Source organism: Oryzias melastigma, linkage group LG2, assembly GCF_002922805.2.
Source record: "Oryzias melastigma strain HK-1 linkage group LG2, ASM292280v2, whole genome shotgun sequence".
Taxonomy (NCBI): Eukaryota; Metazoa; Chordata; class Actinopteri; order Beloniformes; family Adrianichthyidae; genus Oryzias; species Oryzias melastigma.
This window is the reverse complement of record NC_050513.1, coordinates 3,280,618-3,292,816: the sequence shown is the minus strand read 5'-3', so window position 1 is coordinate 3,292,816 and position 12,199 is coordinate 3,280,618. Positions and strand designations below refer to the sequence as shown.

The following is a 12,199-nucleotide window of genomic DNA, read 5'->3' as shown; positions in this document are numbered from 1 at the left end:
GTTTTGATTTAGTCTCCAAACATACATTTATTAGTTTGAGTTGTATTCTGAGTCTTCTGACAGGCACAGGCTGAAGGGAGAAAAAAAAGATTCCCCCACTCCTCCAGGATGATTGATTATCGTGGCCGCGCTCCAACTCGCTGCTGCGTTTTGGTTGCGCACGGGATTTGGCCCCGCTAAGATCAAAGGGCCCTCAGGAAAGGGGTGGTCCCGGGCCAGGGGAGGGTGGGGGTGAAATGTATATATAGGAGGATCGGCTCAGATCTGACTGCAAGGCAAGAGCAGACAGCAGTCAAGAAAGCTGCCTCCTGAGCTCTAAAGAGATCCACTGGAATTTACTGCTGAGCTCCAAGCTTTGTGCATCTCCTGAACAGACAGATCGGAGGTGTTCTTCTGAGTTCTGCACTGGATTTTTCTGAAGATTTGTGGAACAATAATTTAAAGGAATCGTTTTTTTGTTGTTGTTCGAAGGACTTTGGTTACTTTTGTTGGATTCCAGCGCTGCGTAATGTGGTTTTTACGCGTCTCCATCGTGGCGCTGTGCGTCGGCGCGGCGCGCTGCACCTGGGAGGAGAGCACGGTGGTGCCGGTCCGGCTGGAGCCGGACCACAGTGAACCGTGGCGGACTCTGACTGCAGAGGAGGAGCAGAAAGTGGGGGAGATGAGGGTCTACCAGCTGGACGCGTTTGGGAAACAGCTGATTTTGCGGCTCGAACCTGACCAAACCTTCCTGGCGCCGGGGTTCGTGTTCCATGTTGTGGGGAGTCCGGAGTCCGTGCCGGGGCCCGACAGCGGGTCGGAACCGGGCTGCTTTTTCTCCGGCACCGTGAACGGAGAGGCGCGCTCCGCCGCCGCGCTCAACCTGTGCAGCGGGCTGAGCGGCGGCTTCTACTTTGAAGGGGACGAATACTTCATTCAGCCCCTCAACTCCAGCAAGTTGGACCGGGTCCACTCGATTCGGCGCAGAAGCCGGGCGGCTCACGGGGAAGAGGAGGGCAGCTCCAAGTGCGGGGTCAACGAGGACGAGGAGAGAATGCCAAAGAATCTGGGAGCGGAGGCCAGTCACGGAGCCCCTAACGCAGACCAGACAGGTACCGCGCGCATTTCACACACCATCACTCACTTTCAGCAAACTCTCACACCAGAAACTAGAAACTTTGGAGTCCGTCGCTCCAAAAGTGTTTCCAGGGAGCTGGATCCGTGCGCCCTGCTGCACTCAGCCACCTTTTGACAGCGCTGTCAGCTCGCAGCCAGGAAGGAAAGGAGGGAGGGGGTGAGGGGGATGTGTCAGGCTGTGCGGGCTAAACTCGTGGAAACAGAAGGAATAAAGGAGGGAGGGAGCCGGGGATGGAGGTTAAACTCCTGGTACAACTCGCCCCAAAGGAATTTATTTCTCCCAAGAATTTCTGGCTTTGTCACTAATAGAAGGTCGATTTTAGGTGGAGGAGGAGCCATGGGTGGTGCCACAATGAGGCAGCCACTAACAGAGTAATATTCCACATTGTCCCCCTAACAGATCACCACAGATCCAGGCGATTCGTCTCCACCCCTCGCTACCTGGAGATCCTGCTGGTGGCGGATCAGTCCATGGCCGAGTTCCATGGCGCGGGGCTCAAACCCTACCTCCTAACCATCATGGCCGTGGCGTCCCGCCTCTACCGTCACCCGGGCATCCATAACTCCATCAGCCTGGCGGTGGTGAAGCTTCTGGTGGTGTATGAGGAGGAAAAGGGCCCTCAGGTGTCCTCCAACGCAGCCATGACCCTCCGCAACTTCTGCCAGTGGCAGCGGCAGCACAACCCCACCAGCGACCGCCACCCGGAGCACTACGACACAGCCGTGTTGTTCACCAGGCTGGTGAGTCCAATAACACATGCACAAAAGTTGGGGTCAAGAGTTTCCAGAAGTTGATACCGAGCTCCATCTGGTTGATTAGGATCTGTGTGGTGCCAAAAACTGTGACACTCTGGGCATGGCGGATGTCGGCACAGTGTGCGACCCTGAACGAAGCTGCTCAATAATCGAAGATGATGGACTGCAAGCTGCTTTTACAGTAGCACACGAGCTGGGTAAGAATACCGGTGTGTCATTATGCAACACATTCTCATCCCCAAGTCTTCACATGTTGAAGTTTTCTTTAAGGACCCCTCTGCGTCACTTTTTGACATTGTGGGTGTCCCCTATTTGTCGGTTTTTGACGTGCTGGCTGTTCGTAATCAAGAGACATGGTACCGGATGCAGTACCGGATGCACACTGGTCCTCAGGATGTGTCCAGTACCGATACCCTAACCAGGTACTGGTTCACACCCAGTAACGCATTTGGTTCATGTCGGGTTTGGGTACCGGTGTGCTACACGTCATGGTACTGGACTGGTTTTGGTTCACCGCCTGGAGGTTGGGGACCCAAAACATCAAAAAGTGACGTGAAGGGGTCAATATGTGACAACTTGGGAGTGAGAATGTGTTGCCGTATAACACACGTTGGTGCATAAACTCGAGCATGGCATTAAAAGTATCATACATCCCAGGTCACGTCTTCAACATGCCGCATGACGATGCCCAGCTCTGCTCCGGAGTGAACGGGCCTCACTGGGGTTCCCACATGATGGCCTCCACCCTGTCCAACCTGGACCAGCAGCAGCCGTGGTCTCCCTGCTCGGCCCTCATGATCACCAGCTTCCTGGACAACGGCTACGGTCAGTGCCTGCTGGACAAGCCGGCCAAGCCACAGCCACTGCCACAGCCTCTCCCGGGAACGGTCTACGATGTGAACCACCAGTGCCGCCTCATCTTTGGTGAAGAATCCGTTAACTGCCCAGAGCAAACCAGCACTTGTGCAGCTCTGTGGTGCACGGTGACTTTACCCAATGGTTTGGTGGTGTGCCAGACCAAGAACTTCCCCTGGGCCGATGGAACGTCATGCGGGCCTGAGAGCTACTGTCTGGCTGGACAGTGTCTCACAAAGACCCAGGCCGCCAAACATCAGGTAGGAACCGCACTACCCTACTGTCCTCTGGGTTGTCTGAGCGTCATGTTTTGACACATTTCAAGTCTAAACCCATCTCTATATTTTTCACAGACTCCAGTCAATGGTGGTTGGGGCTTATGGGGACCCTGGGGTGACTGCTCTCGGACTTGTGGCGGAGGAGTTCAGTATTCCTTTCGCTCCTGTGACAACCCTCTACCCAAAAATGGGGGCAAATTCTGCGAGGGCAAGAGAATTCAGTATCGCTCATGCAACACGGAGACCTGCCCAGACACCAATGGTAAGAAGTTCTGTCGCTGATTTGGAAAAAAATAGTATATAATTTGACAGTTGCCTTTGAATTGTCGCAAACAGTTGTCTCTTTTGTTCGTCATCAGGTTTGTCGTTCCGTGAAGAGCAGTGTCTTGCACACAACGACATGTCCGCTCAGGTGTCGCTGGGTTCAGGGGAAGGTGTCGAATGGGTGCCCAAGTATGCCGGAGTTTCACCAAAAGACCGCTGCAAGTTGGTGTGCCGGGCCAAGGGAACCGGATACTTCTTTGTTCTCAAATCTAAGGTCAGTAAATATATATTCTTAATCATTTTGCTTTAGAACAAGTTTCAGAATAATTCCCACGCCTCAGCTCTTGTAACAACTTAAGCTCTCACTCTTGCATTAGAAAAAGACTTAATCTGTTGATTTAACACACTTACAAAACCATCTGACAAGACTCCGTTTGTGTGTGCTTTCACTGACCCCAGGTGGCTGATGGGACACCCTGCAGCCCCGACTCCACCTCAGTATGTGTGCAAGGCCAGTGCGTCAAGGCTGGATGTGACCGCATCATCGGCTCTAACAGACGCTTTGATAAGTGCGGCGTTTGTGGTGGAGATGGATCAACCTGCAAGAAAGTGTCTGGCTCCCTCGACCGTGCAAGGTAAGGAAGGCCCTATCAGCCTGTAAGCTTTCTGACCCTTTATCTTATGAATTGAAGAATCATTTTTGTATTTGATTGGCTTTTTTTAGGCCTGGTTATCAGGATATTGTAACCGTTCCTGCTGGTGCAACTCACCTTGATGTCAAACAACGTGCTCCAGGGAACGGTCGCAATGATAACAGCTACTTGGCGGTGCGCCGTCAGGACGGCACATATCTCTTGAACGGCGATTACAAACTGATGACCATGGAGACGGACATTGCTATGAGAGGGGCTCTGTTGAGGTACAGTGGCTCTTCTGCCACCTTGGAGCGCCTCCGCAGCTTTGCGCCGCTCCCTGAGCCTCTTACCATCCAGGTGCTGTCAGTGGGGGAAGCCCCAAGACCTCGCGTGAAGTACAGCTACTTTGCTCCAAGACCCAACAGCGGAGCTTCAGCCTCCAACAACAACGGGGCCCGCCGGCAATCAATCAACGCCATCCGGGATGTCGGTGGAGCTGAGTGGACGCTGAGGGAGTGGGGTCCGTGTTCACAGACCTGCGGAGGCGGTCTCCAACAAAGAGAGGTTGTGTGTTTGGACCCACAGGGGCATCCATCCTTGGATTGCCCCGAAGAGCTCCGTCCTCTCGCCTCGCGGTCCTGCGCCTCGCAAGAATGTCCAGCCTGGCTGCTGGGGGAGTGGTCGGCGTGCTCCAAGACCTGCGGCCGGGGATTCCGCAAGCGTCAGTTGAGCTGCATCGGGCACGATGGCCGCACGTTAACCAAAGACAGCTGTGACTCGAAGAACCAGCCACGGCCCCTCCTGGAACTGTGCAATCAGACCGCCTGCTAAGGACCGCGTCCACGAGCTGACCTCTCAACTTCCTGAGAAAAAGTCCCGCCGTCGGTGCCTTCCTTTTCCCACAGACACTCTAAAAGGGCTAATGAATGTTTACATGAACAACGAGAAGGCTTCCGATGACTGTACAACAGCGGCGTTGCCTCCTGTTTGCAGCGACACAAACAGCTTTATACCTGGCGGCAGAGGCACATGAGAGGAACAACCAGCACACAGGCATTCCTGAGTTTCCTAAAACAGCATGCGGCGCTCCATGCTGTTGTCATGCCTACGTGTGAGTGACCGTGTGAGTGTTGTATTTTTGTCCAAGCTGGGCTGGACAGACCAAGGACATCTGGGGTGTGGGAGTTCACGTCAATGAGCATAAAAAGTAACAGAATAGCCTTTATTCTTAACCCATCAGGTATGGAAAATATACAGCGTTTAAATTCACCTTTATTTATCGCAAACATGAAGCACTTCCTCTTTGTCTTTTCTTTTTTTTTTTGTATTTTTTAAACCAGCGGCACATCGTCATCAAACAGTTTTGCAAATTGCCTCATTACTTTCTACTAGCCATATCTTGCCCTCATCGACTCATCCTGCTGTGAGGGAACCTTTGTGAGACCAAAGAGGAGTGTGTATGCTTGTCTGTGTGCATGAGTGTGTGTGTTAAGACCTAAAGAGGGACTTGTCTCCTGCAACTACTTCATAAGTAAGTCTCTCCTGCCTTCTGCGAAGGCTTGTTTTCACTTGTTCTCTTTCCGTTTTGTACAGAATATTCAGACTTTATTTATTTTTGTACAGCCTGGTAAATATAATCGTGTTGCTTTTCTAAAATAAGAAGTTATTTTTTATTTGTTATTGAGATTACAGAAGGAAGTAGAATATTCAGAGTATTTATACAGTGTTATATATATAAGGTCCTAGGTTCATGAATAAAGCATTGCATTGACTTGTACAGTGGTTGTCTCAGGAGTTTTTTTTTTTTTTTTTTTACTTGAACTTCTACTGATGTCTGACCAGCTGAGGCATTGACAATCCCAACCAGAGATGGGGAAGATGGGGAACACACTCAGGGAATGCCTCTTTTAGATGTTACCATAATGCAGAAACTTTTCCACCAAGCTGACTAACACTCACAGACAAATCATTAGAAATGTAAGAATCATCGTAATACAACATGTAACAAACTGACAAAGAAAACAATTAATAGTCTGTAACAGGGATAGGGAATTCCAGGTCTCGAGGGACACAATGTCTGCATGATTTCCGGATATTCAAGCCCTACTCATTACGGATGTCCTGGTTCAGGTGTGTCCATATATATTATATTACTGCTCACAAAAATTAAAGGAACACTTTTTTATTGGTCCTGGCATGAATTGAATTAAACCTGTCTGATAATTTTCTTGTTAGTTAATCAGCTGAGGGCCTCGTTAATCAATTTCAGCTGTATTGGTGTTCATGGAATTAACAACAGGTGCACTTCAGTGGCAACAATTAGAAAACCCTCCAAACAGGACTGGTGTTACATGTGGAGGTCATTTCAAGTTTCTCCTCTTGATCTTTTTTGGCTGGTTTTCCACTCGTGCTGATTTTGGCTTGATAATTATCTCTACTGGCAGTATGAGGCGATTCCTTAACTCTACAGAAGTTGCACAGGTTGTCCAACTTCTCTAGGATGGCACATCCACACGTGCGGCAGCAACAAGGGCTCACTGCCCGGCACCGTGGAGCTCGACTGGCATTTGCTCAAGAACACCAGAATTGGCAAGTCCGCCACTGGCACCCTGTACTTTTCACAGACGAGAGCAGGTTCACCCTGAGTACCTGTGATAGACGTGAAAGAGTCTGGAGAAGACAAGGAGAACGTTATGCTGCCTGCAACGTGGTTCAACATGACAGGTTTGGTGGTGGGTCAGTGATGGTCTGGGGAGGCATATCCATGGAGGGACGCACAGACCTCTACTGCCTAGGAAATGGTGCTCTGACTGCCATAAGGTATCCAGATGAAATCCTTGAACCCATTGTCAGACCCTACGCTGGTGCAGTAGGTCCTGGTTTCCTCCTAATGCACGACAATGCCCGGCCTCACGTGGCAAGAGTATGCAGGCAGTACCTGGAGGATGAAGGAACTGAAACAATTGAATGGCCTTCACCATCCCCTGACTTAAACCCAATAGAACATCTCTGGGACATTATGTTTGGGTCCATTAGGCGCCGCCAGGTTGCTCCTCAGACTGTACAACAGCTCAGGGATGTCCTCACACAGATCTGGGAGGAAATGCCACAAGACACCATCCGTCGTCTCATTAGGAGCATGCCGCCACGTTGTCAAGGATCCATACAAGCTTGTGGGGGCCACACAAGATACTGAAAAGCATTTTGAGTTGCAGAAATTAAGTTTTGGAAAAAATGGACTAGCCTGTCGTTATTTGTATAGATATCCAACTTCATATTGAGATCTGATGTATCTAATGTGTTTCTTTAAGGTGATCCTTTAATTTTTGTGAGCAGTACATATATATATATATATACATATATATATATATATATATATATAATATGTCTTCCATTATGAGAAAAATGCTACAAAAAACATGTTTAAAAAAAAACGAACATTATTTTCATTTTCAGTCTTAATGAAAAAATCTTTATACATAATTTTTAAACTTTGAATAACACATTATCCTTAAATGCTTTACTGAGGTCAAACAAATTTCCAGTTACCCTTACAGACCAGCTTTTGCACCACTGGAGGAAGCCAGGATTTGAACCAGCATCTCCACAATGTGGGGGTTCAATGCCCATCGGACAATCATAGTCGTATTTTTTTCTACTTTAACTCAGATTACAAGCTCAGAACACTGCCGGTCATGATCAAACTCAACCACCAGGAGGCAACATTGGTCACTTTATAGAACCCGCCTTGCATAACTTCTTCAACAGACAGAGAATACATCTTTAAAATTACTGCTGACGTCAATCTGGATGGACAAGTAACAAAGATGTAACTAAATCTTTCTATTCTCAAGGAGGGTTTCAGCAATCCGGCTTCAGACGAGACGTTTTTTACAGATGAATCAATGCAGATTATGTTAAATGCTCAGTGCCTTTCTTTCAGATGAAGAACTACAACCAAAGTATTCTGTCTGAATAACCTCTAATTGCGATTGCAGCCAAACTTTCCTTCAATTTATTTACAGCTTTTGTCACTGGGCTGAAAATTGCACGACTCCCGAACTTTCTGGGCTCTTGCTGAGATCACACCGTACTGTCAATAAAGCCCAGAAGTCATTTGTCACTTCCTGTCGGTTTACAAGGACGGCAAAATCTACTGCTCTGCCGTATAAAGGAAATCATTATCTGGTAATTACAGGTAATTCAGGGGATCATCAGGTTCTGTAGTCTGCGTTATTAAATAAAAAGTCTCCAGATTTGTAATGTTAGACTGAACTGAAAGGATTTTTCCTTCTGAGTTTACAAAGAGGACAAAAAATGAGGGAAAATTTGGTCTGTATTAGCAGAAATGTAAAAGGTGCTTGACTTTGTACCTGCTTGTTTTTACATGTCTCACCATCACTTCATTACAGCCTGAAAGAAACATCTGGAAGGCATCATGAATCACCGGTCCTCACGGTGGGTGGCTTTCCCAACAACTTAATTATCTTCATCCTTCTTGCCACCCTTGATTTGCCTGTAAAAGTTTGTTTAAACTATTGCAAATGTGATCCAGTTTACCAGCTTATGAAAAAAAAATTAAAAATCTCAATGCATACTCAAATAATGAGTTTTGGGGAAAGGCTGTGTTACAGTTGTAGCTTAAATGCTGTGAATTTCTGTTATTTACGTACGTCACTCATTGATCCATGACTCATGAGCGGATGCATCCTGATGAATGCTCAGCAAAAGTCTTTTTAATGCCGGATGAGCTTTTACTTATGTTAAAAAATACTTAGTTTAATATAATTTGCCACCCAAATGGCCTGGTAAACACAGACCTTTTTTGTTAGTAAAGATTTGCTTGAAAAGTATGAAGCCCATAAAGGGACATCGAAAAGAAAGAAAAATTTGAAAATTGAAGTGGAATCTTTTTTCTCTGGTTACTATCTTTTGCGCACCAGATAATAACAGAAAAAAAAGTTTTCTAAAAATGTAAGTAAAAAACATTTATTTTCTAAAAAATTAAGGTCAAAACATTTTTTTTTCTAATTTCTTTTTGGTGCGCACCAGATAGTGACTGAAAATAACTATAAAAATTGAAATACATTTTTTTTGTCTAAAAATTTAAGTTAAAAACATGTTTGTTTTTTCTGGCTATTAACTGGTGCACACCAGATACTAACTGAAAACAAATTCTAAAAACTTAAAAAAAAAAAAAAAAAAATCCTAAAAATTTAACTAAAAATTTTGTTCAAAAAATTGACGTATATTTTGTTCTAATTAGTATCTGCGCACCAGATAGTAATCAGAAAAAAATTCTAAAAATTGAAGGTTTTTTTTTTTTTGTTTTTTTAATTAAACAACAAAAAAAAGTTTTTTTCTGGCTGCAGCGCACCAGATAGTAAGTGGTGCGCCGCAGAAAGTAATGAGTGCGCACCAGTTGTTATATGGCGGATACAGAGCACTTAAAGGGACATTGAAGTAAAAAAAAAAAAATAATTGAAGGTAAAAGCTTTTTTGTTTTTTTTTTGGTTAAAAAAATTCTGGCTACTAGCTGTTGCTCACCAATTAGTAACCAGAATTTATTTATTTATTTTTCTTTTTCAACTGACATTTTGTTTTACTTCAATGTCCCTTCAGGGGCTCCGTAGAAAAGATTTAAAGAACACATTTTAATCAGGCGGGTTATGTTTTTGTCAAGATAGGCAGTTACTCTTTTACCAGTTTGGAGAGATCTAAACTAATATTATTCACTAAGATTAATTCACCAGTTTAAGTTCATAGATGGCGGTTAATCCGTCATGTGAGAATACAAAATATGTTGGTTTAAGGGAATAAAACAGATTAAAAATAAGGTACCCTTTGACATTTATTACTGTTTGCAGGTTAAAAGTAAAAAGAAAAAAATATATCTGTACATGAATTGAAAGCTAAAAGAAGGAAATTCAAGACTAATATTACAATGTTTGTATAATATATATAATATATGTGTGTGTGTGTGTAAATCACTTTGCATTCATGTTATTTTGGGTATTTCTGATTATTTTTGCATATACAAAAAGGTAAACACAGAAGAACTGTGGGGCTACATTTATTTAATTTTACATCCCAATTATCAGTTTTATTTTTGTACTGTTTTTCAATAAATGGATTATGGGATTTCATGGTTTTCATAGGTGCCTTCCTCTAGTAAAGTTTCCCAAACTTCCCCTAACTTTTGAAACAAATACCGGTAAAGTAGAGCACTTCCTGTTGTCTTTGAGCGCTTAAACTAGCAAATAAATCCACAAATTAGTCCTGAGTCGTTTAAAACTGACGTCAGGCGGCGTGAGGAAGCTCACCGCGTGGTCTCTGCCTATTTGTCGGATTGTGCTTTCATTGGGGTCGTGATCACAGGCAGCGCCATGGTGCGTCAAGCAGATCCGCCATGTCACACCGGAACAGCGGTGCCTTCAAAATAAAAGCATGGGCATAAAAATAAAAGCTAACTTGAGAGTAGCGACTCTTTTTGAGTCAGATTAACAAATGTATTTTCAAATATGTGAACCCAATAATGCGTTTCATATCTCATATCATAATTGTTTTTAATTGAAAACAGTAGGTACATATTAGGCTAAGGAAGAATGAGACAAACAAAAAAGCATCTGAATGCTATAGGTAAAGCTGTTTCATTCACACACACAATTTGGACATTAATCTTACCTTTACATTAGTTTAAATTTAGTCTAAAATTATGACATAAAAGTCCTGCATTTTTTTAGTTTTAGAAGTTTTTGTCTACCAGTATTAATTAATTCCTGTTTTGAACAAAAGTCCAATTTTCAAGGGAAGGAATGTTCATTGTTCTGTTTTTGTTTTGTTTTTTTGTCTGTACAGATGTGTGTCTTGACTAAATTTAAGAGGAATTGTAACTAGTATTACTGAAGCTGATGTGTTGTCATGACTCATTTTTAATAGAAAAAGCTTTGGGGAAAAAAATACCCAATTTTTAAAAAATGTTTGAGCTGAGACATTTATTACATGCACCATTTCTCCAGTCACTCCTAAGAAACTTTATTAACAAACATCGAAGGAACAAACATGTGCTCACATGCGTCATCTTCCTGTGTGGCAGAGCTACTTCCAGTCTTTCGACAAATACATTAACTATTTAATGAAAAGTGAGAACATAAAATAAAAAACTTTATGAAAACAATTTAAAAAAGCATAAAATTGTTACCACAGGCTAAATTAGCCAAAGGGCACATGCTCATTTCAGTTTGCTAAGCATGCAACACTGCTTATTTCCTAATTGAATTGAAAATATTCTATTTTTTTTTTTTAAAAACAACAGACCAGAAATCTGACTGATTTAGAGAAGATCTGTGAGGAGGAGTGGGCCAAAATCCCTGTGTGCAAACCTGGTGAAAAACTAAAGGAAACATTTGATCTGTAGAATCACTAACAAAAGCTTCTGTACCAAATATTAACATTGATTTCTAAGGTGTTCAAACACTTATTCGCAGCCGTAGCATCCAAATACATTATTTTTTATTTTACTTATTGTGTTTCTCACGGTGGACATGCACCAAAGATAAAAATGTCAGACTATTGCACGATTTTGAAGTGGAAGAACTTGCATTAAGCCACAGGGTGTTCAGATACTTCACTCCCTAAAATTAACTTTTACTTTGAAAAGCAACGGTCAGGAGCTGTTTCTGGTTTGTGTGGCACTTCACTACAGTCTTTCCTCAGAGGGAACTCAATGGAGTGATCTGAGTTAAAAAAAAAGGAGGGCGGGATCGAGGGGAGGGGAATAAAAACCTCAGCAGTCAGAAGCTCTGGAGGTGTGGAAATAGAGAGGACGCTCACATGTGGGGGGAACTGAAGCGATCCCTGCTCCTCAGGGGATTGCACTGAAGTTTTGAAGCAAAAGTTGAGGAGAAAAGAGGAAAATATGTGATTTTTATTTTTTTATTTATTCTTGACCTTTTATTTTTAAAAAAGTGAGCATGGAGAAGCTTTGGAGCAGCTGGAGGGGGCAGACGGTGAGGTGGAAGTGGCTGAGGAGCTCCTTGCTCCTGTCGTTATTCACTGGTGAGCTTCATTCTTCTTCTACTGAAGTTTCTTGTCGGATGTGGGGGAGATCTACATTTGAGTTTATCTACAATGTGGATGGGATGTGGAGAGGGGGTTGAATGGTGTCACACAGAGTGAGAAGAAAAAGAGGGCTCTGGGGGTGGCGGGTGTTTGGGGGGTGACATGTGGTGCCTCCACAGCGGTGTGGAGAGACAGGAGCCAGGACCTCAAAGGACCACCCAGAAAGATCTCCCC

At 44.3% G+C, this 12,199-nt stretch overlaps 2 protein-coding genes across 2 annotated transcripts in view; both read left to right on the top strand.

The window, feature by feature from the left end:
* Positions 1–238: 238 nt before the first annotated feature.
* Positions 239–5,683, top strand: adamts1 (ADAM metallopeptidase with thrombospondin type 1 motif, 1). Its single transcript, XM_024294564.2, has 8 exons — positions 239–1,091; positions 1,517–1,857; positions 1,937–2,069; positions 2,530–2,987; positions 3,081–3,267; positions 3,365–3,543; positions 3,729–3,904; positions 3,994–5,683. Exons 1-8 carry the CDS (start codon positions 509–511, stop codon positions 4,733–4,735), a joined length of 2,799 nt encoding a protein of 932 aa, XP_024150332.1. The 5' UTR covers positions 239–508; the 3' UTR covers positions 4,736–5,683.
* Positions 5,684–11,256: 5,573 nt separating this feature from the next.
* The window catches only part of cyyr1 (cysteine/tyrosine-rich 1), an 11,512-nt gene continuing 10,569 nt past the window's right edge, over positions 11,257–12,199 (top strand). The window contains exon 1 of the mRNA XM_024294292.2: positions 11,257–11,962. Coding sequence (XP_024150060.1) covers positions 11,878–11,962 — 85 coding nt within the window. The 5' untranslated portion in view covers positions 11,257–11,877. The remainder of the gene's footprint in view (positions 11,963–12,199) is intronic.